Source organism: Euprymna scolopes, chromosome 17, assembly GCF_053919585.1.
Source record: "Euprymna scolopes isolate OS-2025 chromosome 17, ASM5391958v1, whole genome shotgun sequence".
Classification (NCBI taxonomy): Eukaryota; Metazoa; Mollusca; class Cephalopoda; order Sepiida; family Sepiolidae; genus Euprymna; species Euprymna scolopes.
The window spans coordinates 17,991,365-18,016,982 of record NC_136498.1 but is presented as its reverse complement, the minus strand read 5'-3'; the positions used below and the strand labels follow the sequence as shown (position 1 = coordinate 18,016,982).

The window sequence follows — 25,618 nt, the reverse complement described above, 5'->3', positions numbered from 1 at the left end:
GATCAGTGAATCCATTAACGGAGGCGTCGTTTATAGTGTAATAGCTCTTTGGAGATCACAGGCATTTGATAGAGATTGGTGTAAAGGTCTATAAAGATTTTTAATTATGGTATATCTTGAAATATTATCGACCATCAAATCTTTTCTCTCTGATAGGCTTATAAAATAATCGTTGATGACCAGAAGTCTTTTCCTGGTCTTTGTCAATGATTTCCCAAACTATATTCCAAGATAATTTGTTGACACAACTATTTATAGCAACACTTCGAACAGCATTAATGGTCAAGATCTCTCTGTCGTTCTCTCTTCCTGAAGCGCGCAGTGTAATAGGAAAAAGGTAACTGACACCAAACTTCTCTCCTTTTATTACCAACACTCGGATTATCACTTTGTCCCGATTGAAACGAATAACTCTCCCCTTGGGAAATTACCTACTTTTATAAGCTTCTAAGACTGACCTTCACGTCAGATCTGAAACTGATACTTATATAAAATCCGTTGTTAAATTCTATGGACAGAATGGTTGGATCGTTCTTTCATTGCAGAAACTGTCCCACTCCCGACGCAATCCTCTACTTTTATGAGAATAAGATAGTCCTAAGATGGAATACTGTTGTCACATCTGGAGAAGTGCTGTTAATAAACATTTTAATAAATACTATAATAAATTTGATAAATAATATAATAAAATGCAATAAATACTGTAGCAAATATTACACTGAATACTGTAAATATTATAAATTGTTAATGGCACAATGACGTAGCCCCTTTTAAGGGAGCTGGGTGCTTCTACATTAATAACCCCTATATCTAGCTTCTAACCTTGTGTCTGACTTTGTGATGAAGTTAAAAACGTTTCATGCAGGTGTTTTGTGGGTTTGGGAACGTTAGATCATGTCGGTTGGGTTTGAATGACAAGTGTTATGAAACTTTTACCAGTGTCAGAATAATTCAAGAAACGTCAAACTTACACGCGGATATCTGAAGTTGAAAAATATAACATTGCGTGAAATGCATATTTCTCTCTCTCTCTCTCTCTCTCTCTCTCTCTCTCTCTCTCTCTCTCTTTCTTTCTTTCTCTCTCTCGCTCTCTCGCTCTCTCTCTCCTTCTCTATTTCTCTCTTTCACTCCCTTTCTCTTTCTTTCAATGAAGAAAGAGAGAAATGAAAAATATAATTTCATTGTTGTAAAATCAGTTGAGGCTTTGCGCGCTATACGCTATGGATCGACTAAATGTGCTCCTGATTGTTAAATCTTAAGTATATTATGCATATTTTCAGTCGAGCGTTTAATATGACAATAACGTTAGCCAAGCCAAGGTTGCTGCAAAGAGGATGGGCTCCCTCTACTGTGCTAGAAAATTACTCACACCAAAAAGTATTCTATACATCTATAAAGCCACAATTTGCCCATACATGGAGTATTGTTGCCATATCTGGTCTCTTCCACTTAGACATGATCCAAAAAAGAGTTTCAAATCTAATAGATCCGCACTATCGGCCAAGCTCCAAATTCTGTCCCATCGCTGCAATGTTGCATCCCTGTGCCTATTTTACATGTGATTTGATAGAATCTGATCTGATGAACTCTTAGCACATGTACCCCCTCAATGTACATACTACCAATTAGCACGACCAGCGGGATAATCCCATTCTTTTACATTTGAGATCTATATATGCTGGAAAGCTTTGTACTTTAATAGTTTCGTCCCTCAGACTGTTAGAATTCTCTCTGGCTTCCTGCTTCCTTGACTGTACTAACCTGGAGCAGTTTAAAAGAACTGCGAACAAACATCCGAAGTCTCCTGATCGTCATGATTACAACTAGCGGCTCTTTAAGTTTCGAGGGAAAATATGTCGTGTTTGGAGTGACAATGAGTAAATAAAAATGGCATAGATCGAATATTGTGACCGCCAAACTTTTTTCGATGTTATAACAATACTATATTTTATCAATTCCCAACATAACTTGTATATATATCAAAAATACTAACGTCGTTCCAAAATTCTCCTATTTTTTAACTCAAAAACTTGAAGAGCTACTAACACGGGAGTGGGGTCATCAAAACGATCGATATTTTATGCTTCAGAATTTCTTTCTACATAGTCAACAACATCTTTGATACACTTTTGACAGCGATGAACGATGGCTGCGCATGGGTCTCCGGAGCGTGCTTTGTCGTGTGAGAGGCGTTTCAAAGGTAAAACCTCCTATTTTTATGTTTAAATGGTCAGGATTTGATTATTAACATTAGAATTAAAAATTGGCCACGTCGTATTCAGCTGGGAAGCAGAACCTACGTGTTGTATGCCACAAATGGAAAGTTCTTGGAAAGAAACTTTGTTCATGGTAGTTCCGTTTAGGTACACAGAGGGAAGACTGAAAATTATTGACAGTGGCTGATGTTAGACGAGTTTTGTTGTGACTGCTTTATTTGGGGAAACCAGAGATTGGAGCTCAGTCGAGCGTTTGATATGACAATAACGTTAGATTACAGAAAAACTAGCAATGTCTCGATGTGACAAACAGGATGTATAGAAGGGAAGAGATCACCCCCCACTAGATTTTGAAGTACATTTTATACTCTTTAAAGGTATGAGAGAATGTTACGACTAGCCCTCCCCAAATGTAACAATAGTGCGGCATCTTAGGGCGTATCTAGCTTCCGTAGAAGTAGAGGATTACGACAGGAGTAAGGTACTTTCTGGGGCGATAGAAAGATCATACGACTTTAGCAATGGATTTTATGTAAAGCTTACTGAGATTGTCAGTTGACGATAATCAACACTACAATACGATTAGAAACGATGGGTTAAATCAGTGTTTCTCAATCTTTGATGATCCGTTGTCCTCTTACTTAGTATCTCAACACTCGTGGCCCCCTGCACTACAACAAAAAATGCAGATTTTATTATATGTTGTTTATTTAGTTACTTTAAAGGTTATAAATCAAAGTGAAAATTTGCTGAAAATGACACACTTGCTGTTGACCTCGTGAGACCAGATCTCTTATTCCCGCTTCGTCTTGGAACAAATCAGGCGATTTTACGTATAAAACACCTTCAGTATATGAAAATTTCAGGATACGAAACCCAAGCCGAATCAATTAATTTCCTATCTAGCGGTTCCACTAAACGTGGCATCCTTTTGCTTGCTTTACAAGTATTTTAATGGGAGGTACTCTGACAAACACAATCACTAATACCTTCATCTACAATACCTCCGACAAACTCGACAAGCAACAAAATCTCTCCCTTGTACTGTAGAGATCCCTAGATGCCATATCGAATAGCTTTTTCTCTCAGACTACTGCATTTTTTTAATTCTTTCCCGAGCACCTGCGTCCCTGACTATACTGACCTGCAGAAATTCAGGTGTAATATGAACAGACATCTCGCTGTTCAACTCCATAAATAGTATCCCAAATAGTAGCCCTTCATGAATAAGTGGTCCTGTGCCTTATTTGGGGGGGGAACATCAGTAAAAAAAATGACTTTTTTCATGGCTGAAGTCTTGTCACCTTATTTATACATTGCAATTTTCTCCATTTTGAATGACATGTTTTTTATCAAAGGTCCGTGGCCCCTTGGGTTGAGAAACGCTAATTACGCCCTAAGGCGCCATACTGTTGTTACATTTGGGGGGGTACTCGTAACAGTCAGAATTTGATAATAAATATTGGTATCAAATAAATATTACCAAAGACAATATAAGTTACTCTTCTACCTACATGAATAATTTTTTCTATGTTTTAACTTATTCTAATCTATCTTATATATTTTATCTAATTTGAAACGAAAGTAGTCTCAAGTCTGTTTGGAATGAAAAATTGTGGTCCTCTTTCTAGCGGTGTGGAGCTCAAAAATCGACAATTCAACAAAATACTATTAGAAATACATCCAATAAATGTTACTAATCATGCGAAAATGTAGTGTTTTACAAATATTTTGTTTAATTTTCAATTTTTGAGCGATTATAAGGCTCGACAGTACTGTAATTAAACTGTATTGTTTTTCAACAGACTTGGCACCTTCAAATAAATACTTAAAAATGAATTCAAACACAGAAGTTATTGAGCTAAGTAGAAGAGTATCTTGCTTTTGGTAATATCTATTTGTTTTAAATTAATTTTTTTAATCTTCTTTTCTTTTTTTCTTTTTTTTTTCTATTGGCTATTGTAGAAAATGCGACAAAGTTTGAAATAATTCTTACCTTTAATGATGCTTCGGAGGACAAATTTCGGAGGTCAATTGCGTACAAGTCGTCGGTCAATTGGTGTGCCTACGATGGAAAAAAATGATTAGTCATTTGCATAATAAAAACACAAAATTAGCTATTTATATATTTGCGAATATATTATCCTCATCTTTGTTTCACGACGTTTCGGCCAACTATTCCTCTGGTTTTCGTCAGGTGGGATAGGACCGCTGAGTCTCTCAATTATATCCTCAGTACTTACTGTCTTCCATAGTTGTTATCGCCTCAACAAGGATTTTTTTTTATCAACTAATCCTCTGGCCGGCTTTGGGTAGAATTGAAACCGTTACCTTTAGATAATGCTCACCTGGAAGCGCAGAGATTCAACGCGCTATCCATTGCACTACGGGTCCCGAAGGTCGATCACGGCTGGATTTTTTGTTCTTATAAATTCAAGTTCTTTTCTTATCTGGTCTGCCATCGTCGCGTCCGTATCGAATGATATATTATTAGGTTGATGCAAAAATAATGTCGTTTTTCTGCAAATGAACTTAAACGTCAAAAGACGACATTATTTTTTACACCAACCTAATATTTTATATCATGTTAAGATACTCGGCATTCCTATCCCATTGTGGTTAACCACCTGACGAAGGCCAGAGGAATAGTTGGCCGAAACGTCGTGAAACAACAACCAATAAAGATGAGGATAACAATCCGCAAGTAAATAAATAAATAATTCACTCATCTCAAAGGATTCCAATCATAGAATCCATCTCATGTCATGACAGATAAATTAATTGGCCGAACAAAATAGATTTGTGCCATTAATGTCCCCTTACGAAGATTAAAATCAAGATATAATGTTACTAAACTTTATCTCTAGAATCCTTTTTTACTCACATTCACCCTTAGCTAAGCATATCGCCACTTGGACGTAAGAGGCTACTATTTGGCAATACACCTAAGAAATATTAACAAGATGTTGAATTATATAACATTTAAACGTCTGCATACCAATACAGTCATTGCTGTACTAATGTGCAGAAATTTAAATGCAGGTAGCAGTTAGGGAATTCCAGTCTAGCAGTTCTAGGGGGAAAATATTAGAGTAGAAAGCTTTCTGGCATTTGGGACCTCAACAGTGAATGGGGTGAGATTTTATTGCTAAGCGGGTTTGTCGGGGGGACACAAGAACAACGAGTTCATCAGAGCACATTCCATTAAAATATTTTTTATAAAGCAGACACAGAGATGCAACATGGGGTGATGGGACAGGATTTGGAGCTTAGTTGACAAAATGGGACCTATTATATTGAAAACTTTTTTTTGATACCTATCCAAGAGGGAGGGGCTAGTGGTAGATGCAATTTCGTTTAAAATCCGTTACATAGTTTTGATGCCTCTTTATTTATTTCCTAGCAGGCCGGTTGTAAAATATGCATAAATATTATATCTTAATTAATGCAGAATTCTTATTTATTATAAACAGAAATACCGGAGGAATTAAACGTAACTTTAAATTCCTTTAAAAATGAAGCGAAAAAAAAACGGAAAGAAACTGAGACATGTTCATGTCAGTATTACGTTTTTATGAAACAGTTCACTTCTTATATTATTTAATCGGAATTCATTTAATATTTTTTTATTTATCGCGGACTATTATCATCATCTTTTTTAGTTGTTTCACGACGTTTCGGCCCACTATTCCTCTTGCCTTCTACGGTTCCAGGTGAGAATTGTCTGAAGATAGCGGTTTCAATCCTACCCAAAGCCGGCCAGAGGCCTACTTTTTAACAAAAAAAAAAAAAAAAAAAAAAAAACGTAGTGAAACGACAACAACTACGGAAGGCAGTAATAGCAGGGAATACAGTGAATGCAGTCAGGAGATTCGTGGTTACCACCTGACGAAGGCCAGAGGGATAGTTGGCCGAAACGTCGTGAAACAACTAAGAAAAGATGAGGATAATAGTCCGCAATAAATAAAAATTAGTTCACATCTTCTAAGTAAAAACATGCTCAAGCTGAGATCGAAACCAAAATCTAAAGCCAGGGCGTGAAGTATGCTAACCATTATGCCAGCTTAACACGGTTTTAAAAAGTGTTTTAAAACCATCTTATTCTTAATATAATGTGAACGATTCGTTCATGTGCAGTCGTGAAACAGTTGACCAGCAGATAAAAATCCGATCAACCCACATACCAATTTTTCAATTTTGACTCCTTAGTATCCCTTTTTCCGAATGAAAACAGATTAAAACGTTTTCCACATGTCTGAATACCCCATATACCAAATTTTAAGCATGTAGATTAAAAGTTCATTGAGTATATAGGTTGATAAGTGTCCTCGCACACAAGCACATTCTCACTTTTATAGATACTAGCAGGCCACCCGGCCTTACCCGGTCGTAAAATACGCATATATATGTTTTAATTCATACAGAAATTGAGACATGTGCATGCGAGAATTATGTTTTTTTTTCTAAATAATTCACTTGTTGTAAGTAAAAAAGTATTCGAGCTGAGATCGAAACCAAAACCTTAAGAAAGTGAGTCAAGTACGATAACCATTTCACCAGTTTGACATGATGATAGTGTTTTGCAACATTCTTAACATAAAGAAGCTGCCATGTTTCACGGTCGCGCATTCATAAAACAGTTGATAAACAGATAAAAATCCGATGAGCCTCCATGTACCAAGTTTTCAATTTTGACTCCTTAGTAGCATTTTTCTCCGGATGAAAACGTTTTCCACGTGTCTGAATGCACTACATATCAAATTTCAAGTCTGAAGATCAAAAATTCGTGAGTATAAAGGTTGAGAAATATCCTCACACACACACGCGCACATTCTCCTTTTTATAGATATATAGATAGATTTAAAATTGGAACGATTTATTTATTTTGGAAACAAATATTCCTTTTCTTTTTTTTTTTTTCATAAAAATAGTCGTCAGACAAAAAAAATTTTAATCAATAAAACAAATGTCACTTTTTAATGAATTTACTTTTAAAGTTTTAGTCGACGGAAAAATATAATTTATGTTGACACTTTAAAATGGATAACGTAAGATTTATTTACACTTTGGAGATATCAGTCATCACGAAAGGTTTAATTTTTTGTATATGTGTGAAAGGTGATAATGTACGCACGAACATACAATGTCTTAGAGTATTATCATATCGACTGACACCTGCAAATATTTTGTCTCTTTTTTTTAGTAGGGAGTCCAGACTCATCAAGGCCGAAAAGCCGCTCGAGAATAAGGGTTAATAAGTGTCAGGTGAGCAGTGAGACAATACCGTGATGATCAGTAATGGTGAAATTTGATTATTTAAGAGAATTCTTTAATAAGAACTTGTTTACATTCGAATTGAAAACGATAAGGCAGGTATTGTGATGACAAAAAGCAGCTAAAGGGACTATTTTAATTATCTCATCCAAGAAAGCAGGGAAAAAAACGTTAATGCAGAAAGAGAAAGTAGAGGTCAGAAGGGATCAAGTTGGTTAAAATTAATGTTAAGGTAAGACCTGGATCAAGAGGTTGAACTTTGGATGCAAAATCATCAACCCAATGATCGTTAATCATCTGATTCAACAATACTCATGGACAACTAATCATAAAAAAGAAGTATAAGTAATATGAAAATACTCACGCTTGATTTTAATTGTATACTCTTTATCATCATGTAAGAGACTCCAACCGTTTGAAAAAACACAACCCAAGACAAATAAAATATTTCAAACGTGCCCAGTAAATCATGAATAAGTCCGTAAGTTAAAATGCATATTTGGAGAATTTCAAAAGAATAAATAAAACCGAAATAATCGCGACAGCAAATATTCACGGATTCCAGAACGGCACACAGATTATCGTGTGCTTCGTAGATTTCATAAATTTGAGCGCTTCTTTCAGCAGAACTTAAATTGTTTTTTGAGGTGACATTACCACGAGGGAAATTACGTCGAAATTGATCGGCGAGACAATCGAACTTCTTTCTAATGAATAAAAGCAACCACACAATGATTCCAACCATACAGTTGCCCCAAGTGCCACTAATGCCACATAGAAATATAAACAAAGCTGAGACGATAAAATAAGCCTGACTTTCCTCCGTTATTGGATATGACGTGTATATGCGAATTGGTGAATTTTTTTCCGGTATCATAATTAATATTGTCCAGGCAATTATTGTTAAAATTATACCGCTGATCAGTTGAAAAAAAATGAGCGGTTTTATTTTTTGATTCATCCATATCAGTTTGTTTTTGTCGTTGTTATAAAGTTCTAGATCAAGCAGACGGTTTCGTAATTTGATAAAATCCTTAAAGCAAAGCAAACGATGAAGAATTACGAATCCAATAAAACTTACGTAAAACGCCATGATAAGTGCAAATAGCAGATTCTCTTCTCTTCGTACATCTTTGTCCATGAAGATGCACCAAATTCTCATCGAATTTAGAATTAGAATTATATGAATCAAATAAGAGAGAATCTTGAAGCCGATTTGTTTGGGTTGTTTTTGTTCAGAAGAGACTTGAGACGATGACCTGCGCCATTTGATTAGCAAAAACGTTAAAGTTTTGTAAATAAGTTCAATGCCTTCGGCCAACACTGTGTCTTTTATTTTACTCTTTGTTTTATCGCGAGATGTTTCATGGGAGAAAGGAGCTACAGTGTTCATCTTGAAATTTATGTATCAGAATATAATTTTTGCTAATTAGAAAATGTTCCTCTCTTTGTGGAAATGATAATGTTAACTGCTTCAAAATAAGTATTACTCAGCAGGAGGAAAGCACGAGCGTTAATACTTGTGGAAATGTGCTTGGTTAAGTAGAAAATGAGTTAGAGTTTAGTTTGCGGACTGTTATATATCTGCAGGTGCGTGCGTACATTGACGTCATATAAAGTAACCTCCATGATGCATCTACGAGCGTATCGTATTTTGTCTCTATAAACAATAGCATATTTTAGAAGCGGAATATTTATTTATCTGTATAATACAATAAAGTTGTTTTCCCCTGATACTCCGGCTATTATATATTATAATAAAAAGCCTCGTATTATATCGTATTATAGTCAAAAGCAACGTATTGCATGCATGAACTGATTGTATACTGTAACAATAACGAAAGGTATCGGATGCAAATGGAAGTAACTCTGAAAATATGAAAAGAGAGTGTAATCGATAAAATTATGAGCAAGTCAAACAATACAAAACAAAAGAGAAATATCAATCCTGAGGAAAACTAATGACGAAAATTAATGCAATATCATATTATCATCTCTTTGTACATCTAATATTCAAAACACAGACACACATATATGTGTGTGCGTATATATATATATATATATATATATATGTGTGTGTGTGTGTGTGTGTGTTGTGAACGTTAGATGTACAAATAAATATATATATATATATATATATATATATATATATATATATATATATATATATATATATATACTAGCATTTCAGCCCGGCGTTCTCGGGTGTTTGGATATGTATGTTGAGCAAAAATAAAAAAAATGGTAGTAGGAAGGTAGGCTCGAACCCGTACCGCAAAAGAGAAAAAGAACGGGAACAAACCTGACGTCTTTGCTGTTACGACTACCGCCAAACCGGAAGTGACGTACGGTAAAATTAAGGCTAGATAATCGAAAGGAGAGGATGACTTTAAAAAATATCGGCGAAAAAACGACCCCCCCCCCCTGCTGTAGAAAATGACCAGTTGAAGGTAAAGATATTAATGTATTTAGCCAATTTTTTTTATATTTGTCAGTTCGAACTTCAAAACGATACTGATCTTGGTAAAATCCGTCGCCTCTGTCAAAAGTTTTAGACAGACATGCAAATATACATACATACATACATACATACATTTATATATTGGTAACTAAAAATCTTCGACCGACACCGATTAAAAAGCTTGTCCTATCTCTGAATACCTTTTATGTCAAATTTCAAATATTTAGACCAGAAATTGTCTGAGTAATTTGGTAGAGACCGTAGAGGTCGCATTCTTTTAAACGTTTACCCCTATTATGATCCCTGAACCCTTATTGTTTTGGGCTTAACTCAAGTTATTAAGTAAGATCCATGTCCAAGGAACCTATATCTAAAATTTCAATTATTTATACCCAAAATTGGCAGAGGAGTTTGGTAGAGTTCTCAAAGGTCAAATCGTTGAACTTTGACCCTTTAACAGCCAAATTTCTGGCCGAAAACCGATCACAAAGATTTTCCAAAACCTCAAGACTGTATATCAAATTTCGAGTCTGTAGACTGAAAATTGACAGAGTTATTGCGTAGGGAAATGTATACAGATACACAGACACACAGGCAGACACGTTCACTTTTATAGATATATAGATATACTAGCAGTTCAGCCCGGCTTTGCCTGGGCCCTAGGTACTGTTCATAACTTTATGTGCATATATATATATATATATATATATATATATATATATATATATTAAAAAGTTTAACTCATGTAAATATTTCAAGTGTTTAGACCCAAAATTGGCGGAGGAGTTTGGTAGAGTTTGCAAAGGTTAACTCTGACCTCTTTGACCTCTTGCCAGCAATAATTTTCGCCCATAAACTGAATAAAAAGTTTACTGCATGTCTGAATACCCTTTATGTAAAATTTCAAATGTTTAGACCCAAAATTGGCTGAATAGTTTGCTAGAGACAGCAAAGGTCAAATCTTTTGGACTTTGACCCCTTGGCATCCGAATTGTCGGCCAAAACTCGATTATACATCTTGCCCTCTGCTGAATACACTTTATGTAAAATTTCAAATGTTTAGACTAACAATTGGCTAAGTAATTCGGTAGAGATCGCCGAGGTAAATTTTTTTTGAAATTTTGACCCCAATTTTGACCCCTTAATATTTATTCATTTGAGCTCAAATCAAATTAAAAAGTTTGATCTATGTCCAAGTAACCTACATTTAACATTCCAAATGTTTAGAACAAAAGTTGGCGGTGGAGTTTGGTAGAGTTTTCAAAGGTCAAATCGTTGAACTTTGACCCCTTGACAGCCAAATTTCTGGCCGAAAACATATTAAAAAGATTTTCCCAAATCTCAATACCCCTTATCTTAAATCTAGAGTCTGTAGACTTAAAATTGACAGAGTAATTTGGTAGGGAAATGTACACACACAGAGAAAATTTTACTTTTATAGATATTCTAGCATGGGTGCCCGGCGTTGCCCGGGTGTTTGGGGGTGTATGCTGAGCAAAAAAAAAAAAAAAGAAACGATCATTTTTTTTTAAACTTGACCCCTATTATGACCCCTTAACGTTTATTCTTTTGGGCTCAAATAAAGTTATTAAGTTAGATCCATGTCCAACGAACCTATATCTAAAACTTCAAGTGTTTAGACCCAAAATTGTCGGAGGTGTTTGATAGAGTTCTCAAAGGTCAAATCGTTGAACTTTGACCCTTTAACAGCCAAATTTCTGGCCGACAACCAATCAATATAGATTTTTCCAAATCTCAGTACCCTGTATATCAAATTACGAGTCTGTAGACTAAAAGTTGACAGAGTTACTGCGTAAGGAAATGTACACAGAGACACACGCACAGACACACACACACACACACACAGACACGTTCACTTTTATGAATATATAGATACGCTATGACGTTTCTGAATTTTTTAGATGAGGATTGGTTATTTGTATTATTATTCATCGGACTACTCTTCTCATCTTGACTGTGATTTTTATAATGTTTCGGTTGGTGTAACCTCCGACCTTCTTCAGGTGTATCTTGTCGAACTCGAAAATGTTTCAGTCGAACTCGGAAATTTGGATGGAATTTCGAGCGGAAGCTTTTATTTACTTCACGGGGGTAGCGTGCTCTTGTTCATTCAGCCATGACTGGATAGAGGTCCTAAGTAATTCGCAAATGTATATTTTCGGTCGCCCACATTGAGAAATCACTGGGAATATCACTTTTACAATTGATTTTTCCCAGTACTCTAGCTACTGCTCGAAATTCCGTTCAAATTCCCAAGTTCAACAGAAACATTCCCGAGTTTGACAAAATACACCTGAAGAAGGTCGGAAGTTACATCGACATAAACGGTGTGAAAATCACACTCAAAATGAGAACAGAAATCCGATGAATAATAATAATAATAATAATAATAATAATAATAATAATAATAATAATAATATATATATATATATATATATATATATATATATATATATATATATATATATATATATATATATATATATAGTCTTGGGGGTTTTTTTTAAATCTTTATAACTATATAAAAATGTTCTTTGTGGTAAAATTATTTAGTCAGTAAAGTAATTAATTTCTTGCATCGCTAAATAGTTTTACTCACATGAACAAACAATAGTTCTCAAAGGGATCATCAGTTGTTTACGATAAAACACTGTTTCCGGGATTTAAACACAAAATAGTACATTAAATTATGGCTCGCCAGCTGTGTTATTGATCAAATACTACCTTCCTTTCTCAAAATAGACACACTCACACACAAATATATATATATATATATATATATATATATATATATATATATATATATATATATAGTAATGAGTAATTTATAAAATATATATGGCGATTAAGCTACACTGAATATTCGGCGTTTCATCCATGTGAGTAAATGAAGTAGTTTATTTATGTGAGTAAATGAAGTAGTTATATATATACATATATATATATATATATATATATTATTTTATTATTTTTTTAACGCCAAAAAAGTGAATTTCTATTCATGTAGGTTGTGATTTTATTCAATTTACGTATATATATATATATATATATATATATATATATATATATATATATATATATATATATATATATATATCCAAGCCTGTAAACTGGCTTGGATTCTCTACTTACATAGACATAGCTGGTAGCACAACACATAGCTTTTCTATATTTCATTCCCTGTCACAGACGGTTACATTTCCGACACGTTTCCCAGACCAGCACGATCAACATCTAGATCTCTTTCTGACCACAGTTCCCGATGATTGTATAACGGATGCCCACTCAGGAATGCTGTTCACGCTGTGATAATGGTAGAAATCGTCCTTAATTCTCGATCCAAAACTGAAGACCCCCTGCTCAAAACAACAAGGTATTACAAAAAGGATGACTGGGAAGCCATCATGGATCTCATCAGAGATGCCCCATGGGGAAATATCTTTTCTCTTCCAGCTGAACAGTGCGCAAATGAGACCACTGAATGGTTGAAAACTGCAATTCAAACACATGTTCCCACACGGAAATTCTATAGCAAGCCCCACTCTCCCCAATGGTTTACTTCTACTTGTGCAGCTGTCATTGCTCAAAGGCAGCATGCGTACCGCAATTTCAACCGACATTAAGTCCAGTTCAAACAGACAGGGAATATGAACTGGAATAGATACATTGAGAGCATTGCCAAGGCTGCTGCAAGGAAGGTTGGCTCCCTCTACCGTGCTAGAAAACTACTTACGCCTGCCAGTATCCTATACCTCTATAAGGCAACCATTCGCCCATGTATGGAGTACTGTTGTCACATCTGGGCTGGTGCATCTGCTGCTTGTCTCTCGCTCCTGGACAGGGTTCAAAAAAGAGTCGCAAACCTGATAGGTCCTGAACTGTCATCTGGGCTTCAACCTCTGTCCCATCGACGAGATGTTGCATCCCTCTGCCTGTTCTACAAATACTTTAATGGTGAATGCTCTGACGAACTGCAAACACTTGTACCTCCCCGACGTAACTACCCCCGACAAACCCGACAAGCTACTAAGTCTCATCCCTTTACAGTGGAGATCCCTAGGTGCAAGAAAGCCTTTTACTCCAATAGTTTCTTCCCCAGAACTGCGGGTCTTTGGAACTCCCTTCCGGGATTCTGCTTTCCCAACTGCAATGATATGCAGAAGTTCAAGTGTAATGTTAACAAACATCTTTCTACTCTTCTCCCTTCATAATGACCCCGCTAATTAATTCCCTAATAGTAGCCCCCTGCTTCAAAGTGGCACTGTGCCTTGTTTGGGGTGAAAATTGAATAAAAAAAAAAAAAAAAAAAAAAAAAAAAAGACAGAAGTATATAGAAGCTAGAAGTAATTGTAAGAGAGAAATAGCGACAGCAAAGACTGAATACACTGAAACCATCATAAAACGCATCGACGCACAGAAATTAGGAACCCATGATTTTTGGAACATCTACAGCAGTGTAGTAAATAATGTGCAGTCAACGATTCACCTAATATCAAACACTCGTGAGGTTGTTTACACGGCAACCAAGAAGGCTAACCTACTTGCCAGTCGGTTTGCCTCTAACTCCACATTGGACCCGGTACACCACCCTCTTCATGACTTTCCTTTACGGACAGACGCCACACTAGATGATTTGAAAATCACCCCTTCTCAGGTACATGATATTATAAAAAAACACCTCAAAAGCATGTGGACCGGATCTTATCCCGGCTGTGCTATTAAAAATATTCTCCGCTGAGGTTGCTCCAGTTCTCTCCAAACTTTTCCTGACTGCTGTAAAACCGCTACTGTAGTATGACTTGAAGAATACATAATGTAATTAAATCCTCCTTAAGTAAGAGAAAACCCTAGGTTGTCCATCTAAACAATATGATATAAACGCAGGAGTACCTCAGGGGTATATCCTTTGACCTTTATTATTCCTGATATTCATAAATGACCTCCCTGATAAAATTGTTTCTGAGATGGGTATATTTGCTGATGACACATCTCTATAACAGACACGAGGAGAAAACAATGAACACATATCCAAGGAAATGGCAGAAAAGCTAGAGGATGACCTCAAATCTATAGTGGAATGGGGACAAAAATGAATGGTTACCTTCAATGTTGCCAAGACTAAGCTTGTTTCCTTCAATAATTACAAGAAACCTTCTCTACAATCAATAGCCATGGCCAAGAACATTACCCGAAAGTACTTCCTTTAAACTCCTCGGCCTTGCGTTTACAGGGAACATGAACTGGAATAGATATATTGAAAACATTACCAAGGCTGCTGCGAGGAAGGTGGGCTGTGTTTATTTGTTACTCACGAGAGCAAATTAGGCATGAGGCCGTTTTTTAATGTGAAGAGAGTGGGGGGGAGGAGAATGTGGACCAGTTCCTGAGAGGTGAGAAATGGGAGCTGGATAGTGAGAGTTTCTTGGTATATAGGGTTTCCCCTACATGGACCAAAAACTCATTGCCACAAAGACAATGGTTTTTGCGTGCAACATCTGCCGGAAGAGATACTACACTTTGATCTTGGCCCGAAGGCCAAACCCTCTTGGAAGGAGGTGGGCTGTATTTATTTGCTTCCCCACTGAGCAAATTAGGCACAAGGCCGTTTTTTAATGTGGAGAGATTGGGGAAAAGGGGGACCAGCTCCCCAGAGAGTAGGGGGACTGGATAGTGACAATTGGTATGAAGGGTTGACCAATAACTGGTTGCTACAAGAGCAATGGTCTGTGCTTGAAGGCCGGCGACTGCATTGTATATTGTTGAGGGAAAGCGCGTTTAAGGCCACTCGCCAGGTCAGAGAGAACTCCGAGTTGTTCAGATGACTCGAACCTGGCGCCCAACTCCACGCAGAGCGGATCTCACTCTGCTGCTAACCCAAACGCGCGCATAGCGAGTCGTCGACGTCCCACCCCACTAGATCCCTATGTATTTACTTACAGGTGCAGTCACAAGGTCGCTGGACCTTTGTAGTCGTTTTAGCGCTGCTCGGCACTCTTTCAAGAAGGCTGAATCTCCCCGCGGCCTGCGACGACTTTCGATAGAGGGGTCGAGAATGAGGTCGGAAAAGGCGGCAGTGATCGCAGGGTGCCTCGATTGATCATCTTGAATGATAGTGGCTCAAGAAGGCCAGCCTCTCAGCGTCTCGATGACACTTCAAGTCCGGTATTTCCAAACCTCCCTCATACGAACCTTGATTACAGACTTGTCTGCTCACCCAGTGTCTTCCTCTGTCCTAAATGAGCGAGGACAAGAGTTCAACAAGAGTTGTTAGGTGTTTTTCAGGCAATGGAAGTACGGCCATTCTGTAAAGGATTAGAGGGAAGACGTGTATGGCGAAAGCCTGGACTCTATCCTTTAAGGAAACTTTCCTAGGAAGCCATGAGTTGACCGCAGCCTACATCTTTGACCGTACCTCCGACCAATTCTTATCAAACTGGAGACCCGGTGCGAACCACACGCCGAGGATCCGAACCGGGCCATCCCTCCAGCTGAATGGCACCAGGAGTTTTGCGTTGCCACTTCAGGCGCCCAACAGCAGTCCGACAGACTTACTGCGGTTTATCTTAGCCTCCGTAATTCTTTCGTACTGTGCCAGCGCCTCCGACACGATCTCGATGTCTCTGAATACCGTGACATCATCGGCGAACGCAGATACCTTGGCAGCTGAGCTGCCAGGCAGAACCATTCCGCGCAGGGCCGAATTTGCCTCCCCACGTCTAAGCTTGCAGAGCAGAGGCTTCAGGCCAGGACGTAAAGCAGGGACGACAGCGGCCAACCCTAAAGAACCGACCGAGAGATAACAAAGGGTTTCGAGCGCTTTCTGTTGACTTGCACGGCAGCTGTGGGCTGTCGATACATCACGGAGATCCACTTGCAGAAGTCAGGTTTAAAACCGGCGGCCTCTAAGACAGATGCTAGGAGACGATGGTCGACTTTATCGAACGCTTTGGACTGATCTAAGTTGATCAGCGTGGCTTCCGTGTCGTCATCTATTCCCTCCTCTATGATCGTGTGGATCAGGTGCAAGTTGTTCTGAATCGATTTTCCCTTCACAGCGTCGTTCTGTTACGGTTCAACCAACTCGCCGATAACAACCTGCAGCCGATTCGACAGGACATTGGCCAGAATTTTAAACTCTGTGTTAAGCAGAGTTATGGGTCTGTAATCGTCTAACTCTTCCACACCATGTCCATCACCTTTCCTCGGCAATTTGATCACTCCCTTGGTTACCTACCCCGAGATGGATCCCTGAGAAAACAATGGTTGAACACATCCGTTAGAAAAGGTAGAAACATGGGTGAGAGCCTCAAATACAGTTCGTATAGCAGACCATCGAGTCCCGGTGATTTGTCACAGCTGACCTGCTTCAGGTGGGAAGAATCGGCCAAATAGTCGCTAAACTCAAGGACCGGATGATCGGGCTGCTGCGTAAAACGCTCTTTGAAATGTTCTCGAAACACCTCGCAGATCTCCCGAGTCGATTTCAGGATGCGTCCATCCAGATGTCTAATGTTTACAATGTATTTGTCCGAGCCACGCCTAGAAATATCGCGACACGCGTCATCGTCAGAGTTTACTGCTTCGTTTCTTATCTTTCTAAGCCTAGCTCTGATTACTTGACCTTCGTAACGCTCGCTAGTCTCGCGAAGAAGGTCCTGCTTAGCTAGTTCCTGACTAACCCTATCACCCTCCCCCGTAGCCCGGGCTAGTTTCTGCTTTAGCTGCTTCTTCGTCTTGGCCTTATCTAGTGCAAGGCACTGGGCATACTTGACGAAGAAGCTTCTAATGTTGGCTTTTAGGCCTATCCACCACTTACTCCCGGTAACCGCCCGCACTAGTGCATTTTTAATTAATTCTCTTAACTGATCTCGGAAATCTTGTATCTCCAGAAGGGGGGGTGTTTAACTTCCAGTATCTAGCTTAGGCATATTTACTAGCTTTAGCCGGGCCATAACTAGTTTATGGTCTGACTGATCTAACCAAGTGAACATGGGGCAAGATAGGAAATCTATTTCGCCTATTCTAACTAGTATCCTGATCAAATAAGTATTCGGATAGGAGGAAACGCTAATGGTCCACGTCCACATCTTCTACCCCGAATGCTCGACCCGAAACCTGTCGACTAGATCGCATCTAGCCATCAGATCAACCAGGCTGAGTCCGCACCTCTCCCAACCTCTAACTTCGTCTCCTACCTTATCTAACTCTGGGTCTAAGATGGCGTTCCAATCCCCCATTAGCACTACCCGCTTCCGACAGTCTACGAACGCGTCAAGCTGACCGAAGAATGAGACCCTCTCGAGAGCGGTGCTGGGCGCATGAACCGCGACCACCCGAAACACAGAATCTCTTACGGTAACATCGGCCACGATCATCCTGCCCACCGTATTTCTATGAACAACATCGACCGTCGCGGACAAAGTTCGTTTCACTAGCAATACACTAATATATCTATATATTATTTATATATCTATATATTATTTATATATCTATATATTATTTATATATCTATATATTATTTATATACCTATATATTATTTATATATCTATATATTATTTATATATCTATATATTATTTATATATCTATATATTATTTAAATTTCATTCAGGAAAATATAATTTTTCAGAATGGAAATTTATTGTTTGAACGAAGAATACATTTCAGAGCTTTTTTCCTTAACCCATTAATTTTCGATGTAGGCTCATCTCATCAAAAGAAAAGTCATTAGCAAAAGTTAGATCTTATTCGAAACAAGTTTGCTTTTCAGTACATACAAGTAAAATATATTAAAAATCCATGGATTTTTAAAGGATAAAGAAAATGAATATGAAAGCAGAAACAAGGAAAGGATATGAAATTTTGGTGCCGTGGTAATTGGAAGATCCTTTATGGGAGTTTCTGTGAGAGAAATTTGTGTTTTGCTTTTTAAATTATAAATTATTTTTTTAAGTTAGAAATTATTTAAATAAAAAATTATTTTTTAAATCAGAAATTATAATGAATTAGATATAATTTTTGTTAATGAGTTTTCCTTTGAGATGTCCTACATCGAAAATCCATGGGTTAAGAAAACAAAAAAACATTTCAATAAACGTTCAAACAATACATTTCCATTCTGAAAAAATATTTTTTCTGAATGAAATTTAAATTTAAAAAAAAAACTATGAATTCCATTTGCTCTATCAAGTATATTGAACTATTCCTCTTTTGGGCTGGGATTATCATATAATATTACCTCCTAAAAATATTTGAAAGATTCGATACTACAGTATTCCTTAATCTGTTTCCTATTCGCGTCAGTATATATATATATATATATATATATATATATATATATATATATATATATATATTAGAATCACCACTTATCAAGGCCCGGAAGCCACTCAAGGATAAAGGTTAATGGGTATGCATTAGTCAATGTGATTATAGCGTAGTAAACATAAGTAGTGGAAATTTTGTAAATTGGATTACTTAGGGGAACGGTTAATCAAGAACTTGTTTACGTTTAAGACAATCAGATTGTAGTCAGCTGGAAAGCAAGCAATCAGAAGAGAGTTCCACAGGCGTGCAGTTCTAAGAAAGAGGCTTTGTTCATAGAATCTACATTTAGGTTTAGGCACAGATTAAGAGTGTTGGAAATTATTGATAATGATTTTGGCCAGACGAGTGTTTTTCGTGAAAGGTTGGCGAGGGGGACACCATAGATTGAAGCTCAGCTGAGCACTTGCCATGAAAATAATGATAAAGCAGAAACAAGCTCGCAACGTCTCTTCTGTGGGAAAGAGGTTGCAGGGAAGAGAAAAGAACCTCCTCCACTAAGCTACGAAGTCTATTTTGAATTCTGTCAAGGCAGGATAAGCTGCTTCTAGCAACTCCTAAAACAGAGGCCAAAAAGATATACCACAAGTCTCCAAAAACACTAATATCAGAACAATATTTTTTTCTTTTCTATCTGGTAGGATGGATGTACTGATATCATAGAACTACCTTCCTACGCGTAAGGATTGTAACCTTTTGTTTTAGGAACGCATGAAAACAGTCATTATATTTTCAATTTTAATATCATGCCGTAACGAACGTGTTTTATGTCAGTCGGGGCTCAGTCGGCTTGCCTTTGAGGTAAAGCCGTCAATCCGAAGATCTTTGATTATTTAATGCAACCATGCTCACAGATAATTAATGATGAAAAATACATGAATAATATGAAAATACCAGTCAAGAAAATTACAAAATAACAAAAACATGCAAGGCGATCTCTTTCCTTAAAAGCAGGGTCGAATCCCGAAGGAATCTCATTTGAAAGTGTGATAACTTTTCTTTTCAGTCCTGGGGTCAAAATAATCCTTTGTCGAATAATATTGTCGAACAATCGCATCAGCAAAAGCAAATAATGATATTCATTAAATAGTGGTGTTGGAAGATTAATCGGAATAGGAATCTTTTGGGTATCGGAATCGGTATCGGAATCAGAAAAAATTGTGCCTATTTTCCGATTCTAAAAACGATTCTTTTAATTTTTTAACTTAATTTTTCATTATTGCTACTAAAGATAGATATTTATTATTTTTAAATTATCACTAAAATTAAAATTAAAATAACATTAAAATACTTGTATAAAGGAAAGCTAAAAAAAGTAAACTTTGCATAAATTATTTGGTAACTTTTACACGAATGCAGTTGATTTACAATGTTCGGAAAAAATGCTTAAAAATTAAATAGAAATTTTTGGCAAGAATATACTTTCAAACAACATTGATAATTAAATGGCATCCGAAAAATTATGCAACGGAAAATTGGACACCAGAAAATTAGCGACTGTAAATTATGTAATTTTGGGAAAATTAGCGACTGTAAATTGTGTAATTTTGTGATTGTCGGAATATTAAACGACAATGGAATAAATATCGATTAAAAATAGATTTTAGGATCGTTTTTACGGGGATATCATTTTAAATAGGAACTAAGCGCTTCTCTCTAAATAATATTTAAATGACTTTCTATTCGATAGATTAAATACTTTCGAATTCTTCAAGTTTCGAACAGTCACAATGTAATTAATTTTTTAGAAATATGAACCAAACATTAAACTCGCTGGCATACTTCCGAATAAATCGAAATGTATTTTGGCGGATTTAATCTGGTAATAGGATTTTAATTTACTACTTTTTATTAAAAAAAATAATTGTAAAAAACAAATACAATAACTGTGTTCTTAGGATGAACAGATAACAAAGAGAAGTCGATTTATTTGCTTTAAAAGAAGTGTAAATGTTTTAAAACATGTATCTTTCGGCATTTAAATCCTATTTAAAACTATATCCTTTTCAAACATGGTCCTAAAACCAATCTTCAATTGTAATTTATTCCATAGTTACCTAATTTTCCTAAATTAAAGTCAAATATGAAAGCTATTTCTAATGTTTTTGATTCATTTATTTTATGGTGTTGGGATTTTGCCTTTTTTTTTTTAATTATATGGTGTTGTCCTTGTGCTTTGGTCTGGTTCCTTAGCTAACAGTAACAAACCTTACAAGGGGTTATCAAAACAGTGTGAAAAAATCTTTTGACAACTTTAAAGTCTTGGCATCAGATGAATTGGGCATTAATAGATTTAGTGTAATCAAACTTTTCGCACCTATACGCGACAACACGTTTTGGCGTAATTACTTTTTGAAATCAGTTTATCTGTCTGTACTGGTTGGTAAATAAAATTTCTGTATATATAAAAGGCGGAGTTGGATGGAAACATAAGGCAATAAAATGCCAGATACGAATAGAAATTATTTTGGTAATTAAATACCATTTCGCAAATGGCAATTTATTTTTCACATTTTCCATCCACTGAGAGACAGTGAAAATTTGCCGACCTAAAATTGTAAGTGTATTTTTTAATACTATTTTAAATATATTAAAAATGTGTTTTATGAATTGCAAATTAATTACTGCCATATTTTAAATTTTTAATTCATGTTTAAACTTTTATTTTAATTTAATGCGAAGTGTTTTTTGTTTTGTTTTGTTTTTGTTTTTTTGTAAAAGTTAAATATATTCTTTGAGCATGTAGAAGAGTAATGTATCTTGCCTTTGATTACATTTATTAAGTGAGTTTCTACCAGCATTTTGTTTTATACTTTGTTTTTGAGCCATTATCGAGACTTCAAAGATATAAGAGTCGCGTGTCGTCCATTTTACTTGTTCTCATGTAACACTCGATACTATTTGCTTTTCGAACCGATAAACATTTTAAAGTAAGTAAAAACACTTATTTAACTAGATAGAACAGTAACTTATCTTGTCTTTATCTTCTTCTCTTCTCTATTTTCTATTCTATTCTATTCTTTCTATTCTATCTATCTATCTTCTATCTTCTCTTCTTCTTCTTCTATTCTTCTATATATATATATATATATATATATATATATATATATATATATATATATATAAAAATAAAATGAACTCATTTTTTCCCGTCAGATTTTTTTTGACCTTAATAGGCTTAAAAATCAAGATATTTCATGCAAATATAATATGCACAAACGGCAGAACAATATCTGAGGTGTGTTATAGGCTTATTATTTCTCAAATTCCTCGATAATCTTAGATTTCTATACTTTTTCTGCTGAGAAGTCACGGCCAAAATCGGTTAAGATCAATGGAAGTGGTAAAATATTTTCTCTCTAATAAATTCCTCCTCCCTCTGCCACCACTTAACACCGTTTGGGGATAGTTCACAAGGAACAGTTGAGAAGAGAACACCGGTTTGGCTTCGTAGTTCTTTCATGTGAAGTTATTTAAAATCACTAAACTAAGCTGCAGTGCTCTGTGGCGTAGTGGTTAGCGTGCTGGACAATTCACATTATATTTTCACGTTCGCGCCGACCTACCGTAGTCGTTTTTTTTTTTTTTTTTTCCTAAACAACTGGAATGGACTTTTCTTGGTGGCCGAACTGTTAACGTTGCAGATGTTTTTTTTGTTTTTTTTTTCACACTTTATTTTCCTACTTTTACTCATGACTCCGGGTTTGATCCTTCCTACTTACCTACCATAACATTTTTTAAAACTCCCCCCCGTCCCGGAAACAAACACTCGGGCAACGCCGGGTACCCCCGCTAGTTTGTTATATATTGTTTTTACCACTTTATCGTTGTTAGCTGTACGGGAAAATGTCGTCATCGTCAGTAGTAGTAGTAGTAGTAGTAGTAGTAGTAGTAGTAGTAGTAGTAGTAATGCATGATGCAAAGAGAAAGAAGAGAAATCTGCGTGTAGCATGGATCGATTACCGAAAGGCTTACGACATGGTTCCCCATTCATAGATTCGTGAAAAACTATCGATAGGGCTTTTAGAGACAAGTATGGCTCAATGGAAAACGGTGCTGACAGAAAACAGAGAGGTGCTGGGTCAGGTTGGCATTAAAGTTAAAATATTCCTAGGAGATTCGTTATCTCCACTTCTTTTTGTAATGATAACGATGCCACAGAGCATCCTCTTGAAGAGAGAGAAGCTGGAATATAACTTTGGATCTGGTGGCAGATGCCTGGGCCATTTACTGTTTATGGATGATTTGAAGATATTCGGTAGAAATGAGAAGGAAAAGGAAAGACTGGTAGAGCTCGTAGGGACATATTCGGAAGACATCGGGATGGAGCTTGGGATTAGTAAATGTGCGGTGCTGGTAATGAAAAGGGAGTAAAGGTTCATTCGAATGGAATAGTGCTGCAAAGTGGAAAAATCATGAAAGAAATAGAAGATACAGGATATAAGTATTTGGGAGTGCTGGAGAGTGTAAGCATCATGAACAGAGATGAAAGACAAAGTCAGGAAGGAGTATCTAAGAAGAGTGAAACTAATTGTGAAGTCGAAATTGTATGGAGGAAACCTAATGAAAGTGGTGAATGCATGGCCAGTCAGTGTTTTGGGATACAGTACGGGAATTTTAGAAATGGTCTGACAAGGAGTTGCATGCCATGGATATCAAAACAAGAAAAGTTTTAGCAATGTTTGGTATATTTCACATTCGAAGTAGCGTAGCAAGGTTGTATCAAAAGAGGACAGATGGTGAGAGAGAATTGAAAAGTGTAAAAGATTGAGTTAGAACTGAGGAGATGTTGTTGAAGGAGCATGTGGTTAGAAGTGAAGAGTGAATGCTCAAGGTTTTCGCCAATGAAGTGGAGCTATGTGAGACCAAGGCTGAGTATATGAAACGTATGGACAGAGAAAGGGCAGAGTTACTGGCTAGGAAGAAAATGCACGGAAAGTTCTTCCAGGATATAGCAGAAGTGGCTGATGAAAGATTATGGCAATGACTTTGAGCTAGGTATCTGGCTAAAAGTACTGAAGCTTTTGTTTGTGCAGCACAAGAGCAGGCATTAGGAACACTTCTGTTCAAAAAAGTAGTTCTAGGAGTTGACGCAGAATGCCGGATTTGTGATAAGGCCTCAGAGTCAATTGTGCACCTTGTAGCAGGGTGTAGCGGATTGGCCTAGAGAGAGTATAGCAAAAGACACGATCGCATGGGACTCCGGATATATTGGGAGGTCTGTAAGAAGGGTGGTGTGAAGTGTGATGGAAAGTGGTTTGAGAAGGTTCCTGATGAAGTGAGAACAAGTGAGGGTGGTGGGACAAAAGTGTCATAACGATTAAGCAATTGGGACATAATTGTCCGGATTTAGTCGTCATTGACAAGATCTCAGAAAAATAGCAAATTGTAGACTTCTCAGTACCCTGAGACAGGAACGTGAGGGAGAAAGAGCACAAGAAGTGGAGCAATTATGCTCCATTGGCCTTAGAGATAAGGCGTATACACGAGGTTAAAACACTAATAATCCCGGTCGTAGTTGGTACGCTAGGAGTAGTATCAAGTCGTCTGGAAGAACAATTGAAAAAAATCTACGAATCCCCGATGTTTTAGGCGGCCTTCAGACCTCCGCTATTGTAGGTACCACAAGCATTCTTAGGAAAACCCTTGATCTTTGAAGCTTCTGGTTTGGAGCCGGAATTGAGAGAAATTCTCCGGAAATGAACCCCATCTCTTTTCAGGAGATGTTGATAAACGAAATCAAAATTATTATTATTATTATTATTATTATTATTATTATTATTATTATTATTATTATTATTGGCTCACAAAGAGTTTTCACACAGGTACTCAGAAATCTCTCCTTGAAAACAGCCTGTGGTGTTCCCTGGAAGCTGAGTGACAACAAGTCTCCCCAGACTTCCAGTACTCTCCACCTCTTTCGATAGTATTTGCAAATAAATTTGTATTATCGCAACAGCTGCTTGCCATTGATTTCATTGATCTTCACTGGAATTTGAGTGGTAATAAGCCTCCCCAAGGTCCCATTTCTCTTCGCACTTATCCAGCGGAGATCTGGTCAGTGCTCTCTCTTCGGTTTATCCCTCCTCCTTTACTCTACTTGGCTGTTTGGTCTCTTTTTTTGGGGGGGGGTCAGTGATGTGATAATGGGGGATGGATGGGGTTAGAGAACTTATAGATATGCGGTTCAGAGTTCTTGATTCCAGGTGGCATTTCATGTTTTGTCTCTGCAGCAGTTTGTCTGGTTCGCGCTTGTTGCTCTTGTGTGTTACTTTCCACATTCAAGGGTTTTCCTTAATATTTTAGCTGTTTTCATTATTGCT

The 25,618-nt window shown here is 36.9% G+C and overlaps 1 protein-coding gene across 2 annotated transcripts in view; it reads right to left on the bottom strand.

The window, feature by feature from the left end:
• Positions 1-25,618, bottom strand: part of LOC145297070 (uncharacterized) — a 46,225-nt gene that overhangs the window by 8,563 nt on the left and 12,044 nt on the right. The window contains exons 1-2 of one of the 2 annotated variants that reach the window (XM_080143298.1): positions 7,855-9,007; positions 4,213-4,281 (exon numbers count right to left, since the gene is read on the bottom strand). In XM_080143298.1, the coding sequence (XP_079999424.1) occupies positions 4,213-4,281; positions 7,855-8,883 (1,098 nt within the window). In that variant the 5' untranslated portion in view covers positions 8,884-9,007. Of the gene's footprint in view, positions 1-4,212; positions 4,282-7,854; positions 9,008-25,618 lie in introns of those variants that run through there. The other variant, XM_080143299.1, reaches the window with a different exon arrangement.